The sequence below is a fragment of the Fringilla coelebs genome (genome assembly GCF_963513975.1).
Source record: "Fringilla coelebs genome assembly, chromosome: 5".
NCBI lineage: Eukaryota > Metazoa > Chordata > Aves > Passeriformes > Fringillidae > Fringilla > Fringilla coelebs.
This window is the reverse complement of record NC_140033.1, coordinates 3161992-3180431: the sequence shown is the minus strand read 5'-3', so window position 1 is coordinate 3180431 and position 18440 is coordinate 3161992. Positions and strand designations below refer to the sequence as shown.

General features: G+C 46.5%; 2 protein-coding genes across 2 annotated transcripts in view; one reads left to right on the top strand and one right to left on the bottom strand.

Annotated features, from left to right (window-relative positions):
- Positions 1-10558, top strand: part of MKLN1 (muskelin 1) — a 102971-nt gene extending 92413 nt beyond the window's left edge. The window contains exon 18 of the mRNA XM_084206527.1: positions 1558-10558. Within this exon, the coding sequence (XP_084062653.1) occupies positions 1558-1679 (122 nt within the window). The 3' untranslated portion in view covers positions 1680-10558. The remainder of the gene's footprint in view (positions 1-1557) is intronic.
- A 934-nt stretch (positions 10559-11492) lies between these two features.
- The window catches only part of PODXL (podocalyxin like), a 45006-nt gene continuing 38058 nt past the window's right edge, over positions 11493-18440 (bottom strand). The window contains exons 6-9 of the mRNA XM_084206763.1: positions 17820-17881; positions 17560-17724; positions 16168-16224; positions 11493-15061 (exon numbers count right to left, since the gene is read on the bottom strand). Of these exons, the coding sequence (XP_084062889.1) occupies positions 14870-15061; positions 16168-16224; positions 17560-17724; positions 17820-17881 (476 nt within the window). The 3' untranslated portion in view covers positions 11493-14869. The remainder of the gene's footprint in view (positions 15062-16167; positions 16225-17559; positions 17725-17819; positions 17882-18440) is intronic.

The window sequence follows — 18440 nt, the reverse complement described above, 5'->3', positions numbered from 1 at the left end:
TTTGGAATCTCACAGCATGGCTACGGCTCTGTTTGCTGTGATAACTGCAATTCCTGGAGTAGTTTGGTTCGCTCTGTTCTCTGCAGAACGAGTTCTTTGGGCAGGGTGTCAAGAGTGGAGAAAACAGTGGCGTGAAGGGCTGGAAACAGGAGGGCTGAGCCAAAGCCATGATTTGTTTCACTGCTCTGTCCAGTTAACTCTTTGAGAGATCTCAGAGACTCATCCTGGGCAAGCTATAGGAAAGGTACAGGCAGAAATTACATCCTTTTACTGGAGTGTCCTCAAGTCACTGAGCTCTCGCTAAGAGAATGGATGACTTCAGTTTTTGATGGAGGTTTAATTTCCAATCTGAGAAACTGAGGGAAGGTTAAAGCCCACTGCAGTTCTGCCCTGCTGGATGAGGAAGCTCTGCTGAGTTCCTGTGGTTTGGAAGACATCAAGTTGACCGATAGGATCAAACTTCTTTTAAAGAAAGAAAACCCAAGTTTCAAAAAAGTTAGATTTTTCATAGACTCATAGAATTGTTTGGGCTGGAAGGGACCTTCAGAAATCATCTCATTCCAATCCCCTCTGCCATGGGCAGGGATGCCTTCCACTATCCCAGGTTGCTCCCAGCCCCATCCGACCTGGCCTTGAACACTTCAGGGATGGGACATCCACAGCTTCCCTGGGCAACCTGTGCCAGTGCTTCACCACCCTCAAAATTTTTCCCTAGTTTTAAGCATTTTAGAAGATGAATTAGTTCTTGACTCAGTACAATACTTTATCCAGATTTTGGATTTACAGTGGGAGGATATGTACATCAGGAGGTGCTTTGAAAATAAAAACCCCAGCTCTCCTTGATTTGATTAACTTGGTTGACTTTGATTAACTGAGCAGTGAATTAAAAAGCACTCCTTAAAGATAGCAGTAATGAAGTAATCCAAAGTGGAGGAGATCATTGTGTGCCTGCCCTATTGTTCTTGCTGATGGTTTTAGTGTAGGATTTGGATAAACAATGCCAACCAAACTCTGCCATGTTGGGAGGCAGCACTCCAGAAACTGGTTTGCAAAGCTCCTGTGTGCCAAGATGCAGCCAGGTGCAAGTCCAGTGAGTAAATACCAACTCTGAGTTGGGACTCCTGCTGCCAGCACAGCTTATCTCAAGGAAAACTCCAAGCCATCCAAGGAGCAGTTCTGGTTATGGCAGTGAAGATAATGAAGAAAGTCGAGGACAGAAGAAATGAGGCACCAAATAAAAATAGCTGCATGGATTTTGTTTTCTGGGACATCAGAGCAGTCCCTTGAGAACTCCTGCTTCCCCCATTTCTTCAGGCCTGTCAGTGATCTTGACAGGCATTTGTTTATTACTTTTTATGGCATCTTGATGGCAGTGCAGGCTCAGGGTGACATAATCTCTCTATATGTGCTTACAGTAGTGGGATGGAGAGCTGGCAGCCTTATTAGTGGGAGCAGAGGGAGCTGTTAACATTTATCCCAAATGGACAATTCCACAGCTAAACTGAGTGTTTGGGATTGGGAGGAGTGACTTACTTTCCCCTTTCCTTCCTCCCCCAGGATTTTCAGACGTTGACCACACGTATGCCCAGAGAACTCAGCTGTTTGACACGTTAGTCAACTTCTTCCCAGACAACATGACCCCTCCTAAAGGCAACCTGGTGGACCTCATCACCCTGTAATGGAGCAATCACTGGACACATGGAAGAGGGGAAAAGCATCCATTTTCAGTATTTTAATTTTTTTACTGCGTTGATTGACTGCTGGGATGAAGTTAATAGTAACCCCTAGGTGTTTGAAAGGGGTTTTATACTTGTATGGTGAATCCCTGGAGCTTTTCCCTTGGAGTAGGTTAATAAAATGTAACTGACGTACTTCTGACTAAATATATATATTTTTTCTGACTTTGGATTTTGAGTTAGCAAATGTAAGATGAAAAGGTGGGGGGAAAAAGAAAAAGAAATAAAACCCAGTCATGCAGTGATCTTTTTGCCTATGGGGGAAAATTTGAGATTTGTGAGTTGTCTGGGATTCAAGATGATGGGTTTTATATTGTGTTTCCTGAGGAAGAGGGGGAAGAGGTTTTTCTTTCCTCGTTTGTAACTAGTCATGTATTGCTTTATCCTACAACTCCATCCTCAGCAGCTGAATAACTTGGTGGCAGGACACTGGCAGGTGTTGAGATGATGTAATTTATGTCCTGAGTCCTGTACTCACGGTGTGTCGCGGGAAGGCGAGCGTGTGTTCCGAACCGTCTGTCTCTCCTTCCCAGAGTTGTGCTGACAGTCATGTCTAATTGCTTCTGAGACTCCATCTGAACTGATGACCTACATCCCTATCTCCTGTTCTCTGGGGCCTTCCACTTAAAGCTGGCAGGCAAGAGGGAACCTGAGATACAGCTGGAAAACAGGAGTGCGGTCACCGCCCACACGGGCCCCTTTTCAGGGATTGATCTCTTTGCTGCTGTGCTCATCCACTGAGAAACCCTGTGGGTCCTCAGCGAGCCTGGCAGAACTGGGTCTTCCACCACACACATCCCCAACCTCTGCAAACCTGACCCCAGGTTGGGTGTAGGATTGCTGAAGCAGATTGTCTTCATTTCCATGTGAAGCGTTTCTGTGTGTGTTTGTCCATGTGTACGTGTACAGGGCGTTGCTCCCAACAGCTTGTCTCCTTCCTATATAAGTGCAGCTCCCTTGTCAAAGCATTTTAGACCTAGATCTGAATGTGAGGGAGGCCTTCTTAGCATAAATCTATGAAAATGAGCTGATGCATATGTATAGAAAATGTATTCTTCCTTTTGCTGAAAGCCTTCTTTATAAACACTGTAAGGGCTTGGTGCTGCACTGTGAGGTTGAATGAAGGACATGCATACCCAGCATTAGAAACTCTGCATTCAGTGTCTGGGAGCATTCAGTACACACTGGCAGATGTAAATATTTATATGAAACTGCAAAACTTTCTGTCCAGCAGTGTTCATGCCAGTCAGGTATCGTTGCTGCACCCGCTGTGGCTCCTGTTGAATTTGGTGGAAGTCCTGTGTGTGCAAAGATGATTTGGACTCTTGAAATAAAGAGTTAGTCAAGTGTCTTTTTCAGAGCTCGAGTGTCTGCTTGCTTTGATTGTATTGCCTCTTTATCATGTTCTTTGTGTAACTTTTGTAGTCCTGCTGCATTAGAAATAAATTTCAAAACCTCATACTAGTGTTTAATCACTTAGAAAGGAACAGTGTGTCAGAGGCCAGGCTTGTCTTCAGGGAGGACTGTACAAATGAAGTGTTTTTAACCTGTCACTTGAGACTGTTCAGACACTGTGCACTTCAGTGGATGGTAAATCAGATGTCTGCAGAAGAATCCACTCGGTGTGGGAAATGAAATCTGATGAAATTGTTTCTTTGGAACGTGGCAGGTCTTTTTCCTATTGACACAGAAAGTTTTACATCACTGCTGGGCTTTGTGCTGTGCTACCCTTGCTGAGGCTTTGTTAAGTAATGCAGAGTTTATGCAGTACAAATGTAGATACTGGGGGAATATTCCAGCTGAGCTGTTGCTTCCATTGAGATCGAAATGAGCACTTTTAGTGCAACCAGCCAAAATTCTGTCACCTTGCAGTACTTAAATTTACTGCTGCTGTGCACCTTTCCCACTTGATCTCATTGCTTGTGTATCCTCAGCTTCAGTCAGATGATTAAATGCTCTTTGTGACAATTCTCTAATTAACCAAGCTCTTCATAAACTGTTGTGTGTCCACCTTGGATGGCTGAAAAAACCCAAAAGGTACACCCTGAGAAGCCCTGGTGAGCAGGCAGGGGAAGTTCAGGAATGGCCAGAGAGCTTTGAACGGTGTTGCTGGTGAGCAGTGCATCGTGTCAGGTCGTATTTGTGTGACAGGAATTCGATCCAGACTCATTGTCCTCTGCGCCGGGGGTGCGCGCGGAGCTCGGCAGCCTCGGCTCTGTGTTCTGTAGCATCGTGCAAATCAATGATTTGTTTGAGCCAGGGGAACGTGGCTTCTGCAGGACTGACAGTCCCAGCTAACGAGAGCACTTCAGGATGATCAAATATTGACCTGCCTTTGTCCCGAGCAGATCGATGCTGCTCGCACCAGCACAGTGCATGGATTACAGCTGGTGATTAACCAGCAGAAACTTTGCTCAGCTCTGCAGTATTTGTTGAGCAGCAGAGGCACCGTGTGGCCAGAGAGGTTAATCCAAAGGGAAGGCTTCTTGTGGCTTTGCCAAGGATTTTCCCTTCTTTTTGTCCTTAAAGCTAGGAGTCAAATGATCTCTTTGCATTGATGTATGCTACGTTACCTTCTTTAAATTCTAACCAAAAATTCAGAGCAGTGAAGTATAAATTTCCTTTTAAAATCAGCCACTTGTTGTCAGGCAGTGACACAAGTAGTCTGAATTTCATTGCACGCTGATCTTTAAAGACACTGATGATATTCCAGGAAAGCATCTAATGTGCTCATTACAGAAAGCCTGAAATACAAACAGTAAAGAAACCCGCTGGATCAGAAAACAGCCACCTGAAAACATTTCACAGCCCAGTGCATGCGGGGTTATAAATATCCAAGCTGTGCGTGAGAAGTCTTCAAACCTCACCATCATTGCTTGTAGGCTGTGTCTGAGGCTGCTCTTTAGCTTAGACAAGACAAACATACTCTATTTGCCTTTACTTTAGATTATAAGGTGACTCTGTGTATGAACTTGACACCACATAATCTTTGCACTACAGTGAGTAGTTCTATCTGTAAATTCTGTGTTAACTTGTAAATAAGGTCTTGCGAAGGAAAGCGTCGTTCCTTGTCGGAGAGGGACTCATTCATCATGTTTTGAGTCTTTAAAGCCAAAGTTACAAGGTTCTGGTATGTCTTTTAAAGCTAGAGGAAGTCAGGGTGGGGTAAACTTGATACAGACATCCAGACTTCACTCTTGATTTAGCTTTTTTAAAAAATATCCTTTGAAATCCCTGTGTTTGGTTCTTCACTGACTCTGACCCTTACAATACTCTTTAGTGGATCATCTCCTTGGAAAACAAGAAATTATTCTTTATGTTTTTCTTATCAAGTGATGCATTTTCTTAGAGAAATAGAGCCCTTTAGAATTAATTTTTTTGGTCACTTGGATTAAGTAGAATTAAGTGAGTTTGTTAATGTTCGTCTTAAACAACCTCTCATAGTAGGCATGAGGTAGAACTTGTTAGGAGTTCTCCCAGAATTACTTCTCCAAGCATGTTCTGCTCTTGCAGTGTGACCTAAAATGTTGTCATGTGGCAGAAGGACTTTGTTACATGTTGTTAAATGAGATTATAACCACTTTAGCCACCTTTTTGCCTCTTTTCTTTTGAGGATCCCATTAGTTAGTATTGGTCCTGGGAAGGCCTGAAGGGTGATGCAAAATGTCCATTGAAATTAATTGTACTTGTTATCTTCTGACTCTTTATATTTGTGATGTGTTTATTCTTATAATCTCTTCTTTTTGCTGAGCATAATGAGGAAGGAGAACTTTGTCTTGGAAAAGTTCAGTTTTGCCCTTTCCCTGGGTGGCATCTTGCATGGGTAGTTAAGGTAGCTGTACCCAGTTGTGTAAATAAACCTCTGGAATTTGGTTTTTGTTTGCCTGGGCACCTGGCTCTGGGTGTACACGGGTACACGCTGGCTCAGGGATCATGTTGGAGCTTCCTACCAGAACTTCAGTTAGCAAAGTCTTAGTTTGGAAAATCAGTCTGGGAATACCCAGTTGGAAAAGCTTTTCTAAGACATTGCCTTGTGCAGTGGCAACTGGAGTGAAATTAGATATTTTCCTAAAGAGCATAGAAAAGCTTCCCTTTGTGGAGTAACAAAGTTAAATTAAATTGCTGAAACATTTTGGTCATTGATTATAATTACCCAGCCTGAAAATTGAATGATTAATGATTACAGTTCAAAGATAGAGAAGACAGTAAGCACATTAACTGAACCCACCTATTTGCAGGAGGGTGGCAGAGGTGTCAGGCTGGTGGGCAAGGATTGCCACAGCTCATCTGTGTGTTTCTTTAATTGGCAGCCACAAGTGTCCAGGGCTCCATGAGCTACTCATTCTTCCAGAAGAAACTCCTTCCAAAGCCGAGTAATGACTCTGGAAGAGTGTTTTCCATGGGGCTTTGTGGAACAGCTGTTGGCTGAACCATTTTCCTGATGTGTGCAGATTTTTTGAAGGGAGTTTTCTCTGTCCCAGAGTTTTGTGCTGACCTGGCTGTGCTGTGCCAACCTGCACTGGTGAGTGATGGGTTCAGAGCAGAGTCCTGAGGAATGCTGCAAATTTTTTTGCTGCTCTTACTGTGAGAAAGATGAGCGTTAATGCTCTTGTGTCAAATGCAGGAGGGTGGTAGGTACCTGTTACACAATTACTATCAGCTCTCTTGCTGCCTCCTGCATTTCAGAATCGAGAAATAAATACTTTTGTAGAGCATATCGAATGAACTTTAATTTGAATAACTTGTGTACAACCTCCCTCTCTGTACAGGCAGTAATTCTGCTGATGTAATGCTGTGCCACTTCTGGGAAAAATGGCAAAAATTAGTAGATACGTTTCCATTCGGTCCCTTTGTTTTTAAAAGTGGAAAAATGTCTTGTGAAACTTTGAAGTCCCCGTGTATGCTTTGAATTTTAGCTTATTAGTTGGCTCAGAGTTAAGGAATGTTTGGCTATTGTCAAGTGAAGTCCTGACAGTAAAAGCAGTTCATGTATGTCTCTGGAAGTGCTTGTGTTGTTTTATAGCTGTACTTATTACAGAAACAGAGGTGGACCCAGTTGAAAAATTAAAATTATTGGTGTTTTAATTTAGGGGAAAGATTATAGAAACTCTGAGCTTGGCCTATTTTAATAAGTACATGTGTTAATTTGGAGATGGGTCTTATTTTGTGAGAGGAGAGTTTAAGAACAGCTATATGACTTGTTCTTGCTATAGATTGCTAGTAGTATATAAGGTGTAAATACTGTTGAAATGTAAATGTGCTGTCAGAAGCTTGTTAGTGTATCTAAATGCCTGTGGGAATGGGAGACCCAATCATATCCTGTCATGGAGAAGGTTATTTTGGAGATTATTCAAGTTGTGGTAATGGTTTATAGGCAAAATCCCTCTTTTACTGAAAGCTTCTAGTGTAATGAAAAGTTGGAGTGGAGAAAGTAGGTTAACTGTACTGGAACCAGGATAAGAGTCCATGGCTCAGCACTTGGAAAAATTGACTCCAGATGCTTTTGTCCATAGGCAATGGATCCAAACAGGGTTTTGGAGTGGAAGCCAGTTAATGACCTGCTAATTGCTGCTGGAGAGTGCTGCAGGAGAGCCTCATGGGGATGCCAGCAGGTATCCCTTTGGCATTCAGGGCAGAGGTCACAGAGCTGCCTGGAGTTTGGGATTATCCACGTGTGCTTTGATTGTATCCTAAACCTCCAAGGAGGATGAGGTGGCTGCGTGGGTTGTGTGCAATTCCAGCTGTGTGGGTTTTGTGTAATTCCAGCTGCATGGCTGAGGTGTGGAGCTCTGCAGGGCAGCACCTTCCCCAAGCACAGATCCTGAGGATAACACATTGCTGCTGTCTGCTTTGCTTTCATGGGCTTGGTTTGATAGGGGTAAACTCCAGATAATGCCGTGACCCAAATTCAGTGCTCTGTTTCCAATGGAGCTGCTAGCACCTTGGTACCCTGAAATCTCAATTTATACTTGGTGCAGACACAGCTCCACGTTGCCTTGGCTTCCAGCTGTTTGCTGTAAGTCAGCACAGCTTTTACTGATGACCTGGAGAGTGTGAGTGCTGTCAGAACTCACTCGACTGTTCAGCTCCAGCATGGAATCACAGTTCATTCTTGGAAATAAGGATGTGAGTGAGCAGCTCAAAACTGGCTTTGTCAAGTTAGATGCTTGGGTTTGCTACTAATTTTGAAAGGAAAGTCTTATCACTAGCAGATGTGATGGTTAAAGCATGACCCCTTGGTTATTCCCCTGTTTATTCTGTATTTTCTTTCTCTGTGTGGCTGTTCACTCCTATTAAAAGGCTTCAGACTTCCCTGAGTTTAATGGGTACCTATGGAGGAATTAAAGGTTAGAGCTGCATAGTGGGTATTGAGGCATTGGTTTCTCCACATCTTACTCAGTTGTTTCCTTTGCAAAACTCCTCCTGCTGCCTCTGAAACAGTCAGGAAGGATCCTTGTGATGTGTTCTTTCCAGGGCTGTTTCTCATCCTGGGTTAGGAATAAGGAAGCCTGGGAGATGATTGCCCACTGCAGCACACACTTATTTACTTGTGCCCTTCCATGACCTCACATTCAGTGCTGTGATGCTCCTTCGCTCCCATCTCGGGGTTTATTTTGTGTGGCCTCAAGAAGAAAAAGGTGATACTACCAACACTTAAGTTTTCCTGGCTTCCTGCACCTGCTGTAATCATTCCAAAACTTTAATGGGTTATTGGGGTGTTTGGTTTATTTCTGCAGGGTAGAAGGAGTGAGAAGAGAAATAGTCTTGGGGTTAGTACAGGGGTGCTGATGTGAGTCTGTGTGTAAGGTGTGCTCTGTCTTTGTGGAAGGGCTTTGAAGGACTCTCCTAACAGTAGCTTTGCTATTTAGAGCTGATTTTACATTGTGAGCTGGATTCTCTGCTCTTTTTCAGAGAGAAGTGATACAGTAGCAGGATCTTTAGTCCTGGAGCTTCAACTCAAGCTTCAGCCCCTTTCCACCCCTGACACCAGAGAGAATAATACAAATTCTGTTCTCTCCACAGCAATTGTGAGGAAGCCAGTTAGTAGGGCTTAACCCTGCCCAAACAGACCTGAGGTGGTGCAGCCCCAAGCCCCACTGGCTTTTGGATCAGGTCTGGCTGCCCTAAGGGATTGTTAAAACCTAAAAATGTTTTGAGCTTTCTGACGAAAGCTGCCAGTTCGATTAAAGGAAATTAAGTGCTTTTTAATTAATATGATGGGGGGGAGGCTAGACCATAACAGTGGCTCCAGTGCTTGCAGTCATCTCCACATCCCAAATGGATAGGTTTTACTCCCCAGTGATAGGAAAATATACTTTAAATATCCTGACTTAGTAACCAAGGGATTCAATCTATTACTCAGTGTTTCACTAAATAGAGAAATGCTGCGGTGTGTGAACAGGGTCTGTTCATTAAAAAAGCCACTTCAAGGCTGAAAAGTGATTTTTTTTTTTTTTTGAGGTTTTGACAAAAACTCAGCTCTTAAAAGGGGCAAATGGAGGAGAACTACTGTGCTGCTGACATGTTTTCCCCTCCTGTCTGCTGTGGTCATCGGGAATGCAAACTAGCAGTGGAGGGTTCCCCTTCATCTCTTCCTCCTCATTCCTGTCCCTCCTGTTGATGTTTTGATGTGCAAAACAGTTTTCACTTCAGAAGCTGCTGTGCAGGGTAGTGGAAAGGAAAACAAACCCCTCGTTATTAGTAGCTGTTGCCATTTGCTAAAGCTGTATTTTCTGCTGCCTTCCAGCATTCCCTCCTCCACAGCAGGAAATGAGGGGGTGCTGGGGAGACCATAAGCCAGAGAAAAGAGCTTAATTATACAAACAAATGTGTTCACGGGAGTCTTGCGAGTTGGAGGCCCCGAACCACGCAGACCACTTTGCTGAGGGACAGAAATTGAAAGTCTGTGGGCTCATTCCCAGTTAATTGGAGGTGACATTCCCATCCTTGTGGGCTGGTGGTGTTGTACATGTTGTGCATTCAGAGATGCAGCGTGTCTCATTTTGGGAGTATTGAACCTCGTTAAATGTTTGCCCTTTGAAAGTGCTGCAGTTGTCGCTCTTAGGGAAGTTGGTGGCGTGGACAGGACCTTGGTAACTTGGGGTCAGACACCAGTGAGCTGGCTGGGCACCATCACCTGACTGGGGTGGGGTTTTGAGCTGTTTGTTGAGCTGTTGCCTCTGCTCTGATGGTATCACTGTAGTGTGTGATGGTTTGTTTGTCTGGACCTTCAATGTTCATTATCTTGTCCTCTACACCCCAGTGTGATCCCCAAAAGCTGGTTCTCCCTCCCTAGTGCTGGAAGTGTGAGGGTCCACCCCCTGTCCACAAATTGGCCTCTCTGTTCTGTTCTGGCACTCAGTTTAAAGCATTTGCACCTCCCCAGCAATCCTGCAGGCTCTGGTGTCCGTCTGGATTCCCTTTGGTGTCTGTCCTGCAGTTGTTGTCTGGGACACCTGAGCACAGGAGAGCTGAGCTGAGAGGTGTGGACAGCCCTGGGCTGGAAAGAAGCATCCATGGGGTGATGAAAGCTGTGAACTGCTCATGTGTTTTAGGCAGGTGAATAGGCAGGTGAAATATTGACTGCTCCTGTGCTGAGCCCATGGTGGTTACAGGCATCTTCCCTGGACTCTGGTGATTCCCCTTCCCACCCTTTTCTTTATGGATGATCTTTGTTCAGCCCGGAGTGTTAATTTTCTTCCTTGGCATAAATCATCTTTGATGATTTCTGGGTTGGTGTGTGAGCCCCATGCTGTACATAAATGAATGAGTGACACGAGGAATATCTACAAATGTAGTTACGTTGTATGTAATGTACATAAGGAGAGAATGTATTTTGTTCATTTTTTTCTTAATAAAAATGTATATGCTAGCAAGGGTGTTGATTTGAGATCTGTTTGTTCTCACATCACTTCAGAGAGTGGAAAAATGCCTGTGAAGGTCTTTTAGTGGTAGAGAAATTGTGGAACTAGTGGCACATTACATCTGGCCCTGTTGCCTGACCTCACTGATGAGCTCAGTCAGTATCCCATAAATCCAGCACATATTCCACTCATTCACAGGAACTTTTTCTGGGGAGGAGCACAGAGTTAGAACATAGGCTGCAGCAAACCATGGATTTTTAATATCTGACTTCAACAAATTACATTTTTTTTTCCTTTACATAAGTAGAAACTTAACCTGGAGCAAAATGTTTTATTTTGGGTGCTTGAAGGCCAGAGTTGCTAAACCGCTCACGCTGCTGCTGCCGTTCTGCTGCCCTTGGGTGATGCCTCTCCTGCTTTATGTGTGAGGATGATTCCCTCCTCCACAGCCTGACCTGAGTGCGAGGAGGGGCTGCAGACCAGAGTGAGTTAGGATGAAATGCAGAAGTAAATAAGGCTGAAATGGGGAAATAGGGGTGAAATGCAGAAATAAGGGTGAGTTGCCTTTTCCTGTGAGAGCCTGAAGGCATCAAGAGCTCAGGCAAGTGCTCAGGCTGTGGTGGGGGTGCCCTCACATCACCTCAGCTTCCCACCTCACTGAGTCCTCTGATTTTTAAATTTAATAGTTTTTCCACCACTATACTACTTCCTTCTGCACAGGAAAAATGCAGGCTTTTCCATGGCTGGCTACCTTGAAGGTCTGGGTTGGGTTTGTTCCAGCTGGTCCAGTGTTTTCCCATGGAGGCTCTCCAGAGCAGGAAGCTGTGGCCCTGGAACTTGTCCTCTGACCTGCCCACCCCTCCTCACTCATCCAAAGACACGAGCCTTTTACATAAGAATGTTTATTGACAGAAATACATGATGCTCTCAAAATATATTTGTAGGAAAATGCAAGAATAATCTCTTACAATCCAGTTCCTCAGTAAATTCCAGTGTAAATCAGACTCCTGTCCCTGTGAGAGGTGCTGCTACACACAGTATGTAAGAGCTCTACGATATGTGCAAGGTTCAACAGGTAACCACCTGGGGAATTAGGTTTTCCTTCTCCAGTCCCTCATGGATTATGACTTCTGTGTGTCTTCTGTAGGCAGCAGTCACAGTATCAACCTCATCAGCTGGGTCACGGCACTGCGAGCGGGAGATAAAATGCTCCTAAAGTATTTACACATTTCCTCTTGAATCTGAAAATAGAAAAGTCTCTTGCAAGGACATCCGAGCTGCTTGTAAAGCTCTCGCCAAAAGGTAAGAGCGGGAATCTCTTTGTACAATGTGTGGGATGTTAAAGCTGGTTTGGGGCAGAGAAGAGGAGCACAGGGAAGGGAGGAGGGGCAGGGAGGAAGGAAATGCCTTGGTAAATCTTATTTTTTTTATTTATTATTTTTGGTCTAACAATTATGGCTACAGTCTACGAAGGGAAGGGTTAAGGCCAAAGATGCTCATTGCTGCATTTCCTAGCTGATTTTTTCTTTTTTCCAAAAAAAGAATGTTCTCAACATTAAAAAAAAACCAAAAAGTACTGTTTTCTTTTCCTGTGGAAATAGTTCTTTTAAATAGGGGAAGGGAAAATCTACTATAAAATATTAGTGGTTTAAAAATATGGTGTCTGGAAAAATAAATAAATGTACAATTCCTATTCAAATATAAGTCACTATAAGCACTTGCTGAGCAGTTAATATCCTCACTGGTCTCTGCTCGGAAAGATTTAAGGTTACTTGATCTCAAGCCTCTGTAGGATTCTCTTGGAAAGTCTTTGGACCTGACTCATTAAAGCACTTTGGCATCTCTTTGCTGGGAAGGGGGAATCTTTAGGCACATGCCAAAGCCTGGAGATGTCCTGCCAGGGGTGTCCTCGTGGCAGCTCAGCCCCAGTGGCCACAGCATCGCTGCTGCCCTGTGTTTTCCCTGTGTTTGTTTTCTGGGAAGGACAGAAATGTGAGGAATGGACCAGCTGCTTGTCTGTGCGGGCAGCTGGGAGGCCACAATGCTCACAGGAGCAGCTGTGGATGCCGAGTTCCATTCTCTGAGACTCGTGGCCGTGTTAAAGAGCTGAACTTGATGCTGCCAGAACAGGGACAAAGCTGGGGCACAAGGTTACCTGGGCAAGAGGTGTTTTTCTGCTTCATGTCAAATTTTTATCTCCTACCAGGCCTTTGACTTTTTCTTTCCTTTTTTTTATTTTTTATTTTTAAGATTTTAAGTTTTTTTTTAATTTATTTATTTGTTATTTCCCCTCCCCTCCAAAATTACTTCCCCATAGTGCAGTGCACAGGTAAGTGAAGTGTGCAGAATACATTGCTAATGAATAGCAGGAATATTTACATACAAAAATAGAAAGGTTTGAACACTTCAGACTCTGCCCTTCAGTGCAGAACAGAAGGGGGAAGAGCCACTTGTATCTTCTGCCAGTGCCTGTCCGGGGGCTGAACAAAACACCCCAATCCCCTCCTTCCTGAGTACTCCCAACCTCACCAGGGTTTCTCCAAGCTTCCCATTGCTTGGCTCTGCTTTTCCCCTCATTCAGGGCGGCCGTGGGAGCAAATCCCAGTCGGGTTGACTTGGTGGCAGAGCCCAGAGGAAGTCTCCCCATTGTGCCTTGGTTTATGGCAAGCAGAGGAGCAGGGCTGTGTCTGGGCATGGCTCTTTTCTGCAGCTCCTCTGGCTTGCAGAGGGTTTGGGACAAGCACCATCCTCATTCTGGGAGAGGGACTCAGCCAAGTCACCTTCTGGTCCTCGTGTGCTGGAGGATGCACCCCAGCTGGAGGATGATCCCTGCCTCTGCCAGGCCTGAGCTGCTTCACCAGAGCAAAGGCATGAAACTCTCCCCAGCCTTTTAGAGCTATTCACGAGCTGTTGTGGGGAGTCAAAATCCAGAAATGGCCTCAGTCCAGCCATGTTTTTCTTCTCCCCTTTAAAGGCTTCAGCAAAGGGAGACCTGGGTGACAGACCAAGGGCTGCAGGACAAAGCTCAATCTCAGTTTTGCTGCTGAGCTGGAAGTTGCTTTGCAGGTCTCTGTTATTTTAGTGGCTTGTGAAGAAGAGCTTGAGGCTGAGCTTTTAAACCTTGAGGGTGTGAAACACCAACGCCACCTGAAGGCCACTGAGCTACCTGGCTCACGTTCTGCTGCTCTTCTACCTCTTCTGCTGCTCACGCAGGAAAATGTGCCCTCAAAAATCACAAACCATCGTGGTACGTGTGTCCCACAGTCCCCTGGAGGATGGATGAGGGCTGTGAGATGCTGCTGTGTAATTCCTGGAAGGCAAGTGATCCTTCCAGAGGGAAGTGCAGCACCAGAGCTGGGCTCCTGCACCACAAAACCCCCAACATCACACCTGGGCTTGAGACCAAGCATCACTCTTGCTCTCCACACCCTTCCTAAAGAGGGATGAACTCAAGGAATTCCTCCTTTTCCTCTCCCTCCATCTCATCCTTTCAAAACAAGAAGCTGCTGCACCTCTCTCGGTCTCCAGGTGGGTGCAGAATCAGTTCCTCAGCCCTTGGCACGAGGGCTGAGCATCACTTGGCACTGCTGCATCCCTGCCATCCCGCTGGGTCTGCATGGATCCATTTGCCTATGGCACAACGAGGGGCTCTTGTGCGTTTCAGCTCTGGGGAGAGGCTGGAAACTGGTTTAAAAATGAACAGGCTGTTCCAGCTTTTTTCATTCACTACCTGGGTGTCAGGGAGGGCAGGGTGATGACTAAACAGCGTGGGCCAGAGGATTTGTCAAGCTGTAATTGCCAGGTGCTGCTTTGCTGTCAGATGCACTCCATCTCTCGTCCTATTTATTTTATTTCTCTTGGTTTTTGAGTCACTTGGTAGCTGGAGGATGGGGCTGGCGTGGTCAGATGTGGGGATGGGAGGGGACATGCTTGGAGGAGACACCAGCAGCTCTTCAGGAGCAGAGCCACCCTGTTTGCCCACGGCTGGTCAGGTCTGGCGTGGGAGGTGGATGGGGGTTGGAGGATGCTTGGCCAGATGTGGCCACCACAGTGGCTTGTGTTGTTGTGCCCCAGAGGTGTCTTCTCATGTCCTTTTCCATCCTGCACCCCATGTGGTGGCACAAGGGGCCACGATTAGTTCATTAAGGGATTTTTCTGCTTTTTGGGGGGGAATTTTGCCTTATTTTGGAGCTCTGTGTGCGTGTGTGTAGGGTTTGTGGGGTTTTTTTGGGGGGGGTGGTTGTTTTTCTCTTGATCAAGTTCTGCATCCTATAAATGCGTGTCCTCCTCTTCCTCCAGGTCCTCCTTCATGAGGGTGTCCAGAGGAACGATCCAGCTGTCCCCCAGCTCACCGTTGAGGTTCACCTTCTTCTCCTGCATTTCAGAGGAGGTCTCCATCACCTCCAGCGTGGGGTTGTCATGGTAGCCATTCTCCATGGTCTGCATCTCCTCGGTCAGGCGCTGCTATGAGGAAAGAAAGCCATAAACCCTACTGAACAACACCTTGGCCATGCTGCAAGTGTCACCTCAGGGCTGTGACAGCTGCCCCATACAGATTTTTATAGCTACATATAGAGACTTTCATGGTGAGGTTGAGGCAGGGGGCAGCGAGGGGATAGCATGGAGCTGGCAAGAGGAAGACTCTGCTGATGATGGGAAGGAGGAAAGAGCAGCCAGAGACATGTGGAAAACCTCCAGGAGCAGCTGCCAGCTTCAGTTTGTTCCATCCAGGACCTTGGGAAGAGGTTGAGCAACACTGCATCCCAACTCCTGCGTCCCTACCTCAAATCTGCTCTTCCTCTCCCCTATTTATCCACCCCTGTCCTTTTTCTAGTTGCTTTATTATTCTTTATTATTCTTTATTTGGGGGCAGCTCCCATCTGCCAGATCTTAAGCATTATCCTTCCTCATTCTGGAACTCTCAGTGGAAACCAGGCAGGGAAAGATGGAATCAGACACTTTATCACTCTGGTCCTTTGTTGTGATGTGCTTCAGGCTCCAGCTCAGCCCTTCCTCTCTTGGCAGAACCCCAGCCCATTCTTATTTTGCATCCACTTGGGCTCCTGCATCCCCATCCTTCCCTAGAGGGATTCAGTGGGGAACTGCAGTCCTTGCTCAGCCCTTTTTGGGGAGCCCTGTTAAAATCTGCCTGGATTCACAGCTTGCTCTATTACAGTGCTCCTATAAATGTCAGGAGACAGGCGTGGGAGGGAATCCATGGAGAAGGAGAGGGATGGAGAAGCAGAACTGCAGGGCTTGGTGCTGGCAGAGGAGCTGCAAAGGCGCTGCTGGGAGTCCCCCGTGTCACTGCCCTGTGGCAGGGTGGGGATCCTGGGATGCTCGAAAGCAGAGGACGCACCTGGGCTCTCCCAAGGGCTGCTTCCCTGTGGGATTGCTGCTCTCCCACCATGGCAAGGCACCTTCCAGCCATGCAGCGAGGGGAAGGGGCTGTAAAGCTGGGCTTTAGTCCTGTTAAAAGCTACTGGACCCTACCAAGCGCCGGAGGTGAGAGCTGGGGGTGTTACGGATGCGGCGCCCGCCCCTCCGATCCCTGTGTTGGAACTCACATTAAAGATCAGGGCCACATGTCCATCATCAAACCCGGGGACATCAGGGTGGATGTTCTGGGTATTTCCAAGATAAAACAACAGGGAGGGAGGTGGGGGCGAGGAGGGTCGGAGAGAAAAAAAATAAAATAGAAAAAAAAAAAAACAAAACAAACTTTCAAGTCATTTTTGGAAATGAAACAGAAAGAGAACAAAAGAAACCACCCAAAAACAAAGCCAGGAAGGAGGAATGTGTTTGATTTTCAGAAATAGCATCCCTTGCTTTGGTTTTGCTATTTTGCCCTGTGTCTGGTGGGAATTTACTTCTGGAACATCCAAGTTGGACTGGTACCTATTCCTCTGCACCAGGTTATTTTAGGGACACGTGTTCCCATTGCTAAAAATACCCCATTTCTACCTGTTTTCTGAACAACATGGGGCGAGTTATGCTGCTACCTGTCCCCAGTGGGATGTTTTTCATGCCAGCCAGGGAGATTTCATGCAAGGGATGATGAAACCCTGGAAGCTCCAAGAGGACCACAGTGCCAGTCAAATATTTATTGAGGTCTTGCCTCTTCCCCTATTTCTTCCCAAAAAATCAAGCCTGGTAAGTACAAACAAGTCTGATGGGGCATTGGTTTGCTCTTCCCTCCCTCCTGTGTTCACCTACCTTGCACTGTAAATATTTAAAGCTTTATCCCTTGTTTTCCTGTGGGGCAGAGGTTGGGTGGGTTGAGAATGGATGAGCTGGTCCAGGGGAAAGCAATTTTGAAGTAGGAGTGAAGTAGGTTTGCTTCTCCATCAGAGGGTGATTTACCCTGATTGCATAATCTGATTTCATAATTATTTTCCTTTTCTGTTTCTGTCTGCCCTAGAGGTAAATCCTCAGGGACAGCAGCTGGGGCCAGTGCAAACCTCAGTGTCCCAGGGCATGGGAATGGCCAGTCCTTGCAGGTGGATGCTACGCTAAAATCGCCTAGGATTGCTTCCTGAGATAAAAATCACATTATTTTCTCTTTCTGTGTTGGTTCTTCCTTAAATCCTGCTGCTGCTGCTGCTCTGAAATTTGGCCCTGGCCCAGCTCTTGCAAAGACTGAGCCCTGCAGTGTTGATGCCCTTCCTGCTGACGCCCTCCTTCTTCTCTGCACACAGCCTGGGGCTTCCTGGCACCCAACCCAGCTCCACTACTTGTAAAAGTATTTCAAGAAAATTTTTTGAGGGGCTTGTTTATGGAATGGGGTTTTGGAATGAGAAAGCCTTTCTTGTCAAAATTACAACCCAGAGTGATGCCCACTGGGCAAACCACAATGTCTCCACCAGCAGAGACAGCAACACTGATGATCCTCATCTCCTGAAGATGCTTCTGCGATGAAGAAGGTTTGGGATACCTGTCCCACCCTCCTGCCACCTTACCTGGTCCTTCTTTTGGGAGAGGCGCTGGTGGCAGCCGTAGATGGCCGCGACGAGCAGCAGGGAGCCGGCCAGCGTGATGATGGTGATGATCAGGGGCGTGCTGAACTCGTCCTTGATGGTCATGTCCTCCACCATTTTGTCAGAGGTGATGTTGACGATGCCAAACTGCCACAGAAGGGACAGGTCAGGCTCCTGTGCCACCCACCCACCATTGGGGAACATCCCTGGGGTAGCTGTGCCATGACCAGGGACCCACTTACCTCCTCTAACCTGTCCTTCTTCTCCTGCAGCTCCATGAGGACTTCTCCAGAGTCCAGGGGAACTGGGGGAAGAAAAAGGCTTCAGTGAGCACAAGGTGTGGACAGGGGACAGGTGCCACCATCCCCCTCGTCAGAGGGGTGACCCAGCTTCTGGAGGAGGTGGATGAAGATGTGTGGGGGTGAAGCCAACCCTTGTAGGTGCTTCACAGCCAGACCAGGAGCCAGGATCTCTTCTGGAAGTGGGACAGCCCCAGAGCCCCCAGGCTCCACCATCCATCTTCAGTGGGTGATTATGAGCAAGCCCAGTGAGGGATTGTACCTGTCTCCTCAAGGATTAGTCCCCAGTGCCTGGGTGATTTCCCTGAGGTTGGATGTGGAGTTTGGATCACCCACCCACCTCCTGCTCTGATGATGAGTAAGAGCAGATGGAGCTCAGGCCTTCCTCCCCCTCATGCTAGGGCAGCAGGATGTCTCCATCTCCCAGGCATCCTGATCCTAAAGCAGTGTTTGAGCACATCCAGGCTGAGCTGGGGATCCCAGCAAGGCTCTGACATGGGTGAGAACCTCCTCTCTGTGGTCTTTGGGGAAGGATTTGAACTGGGCACCCAGTTTCAACCACCT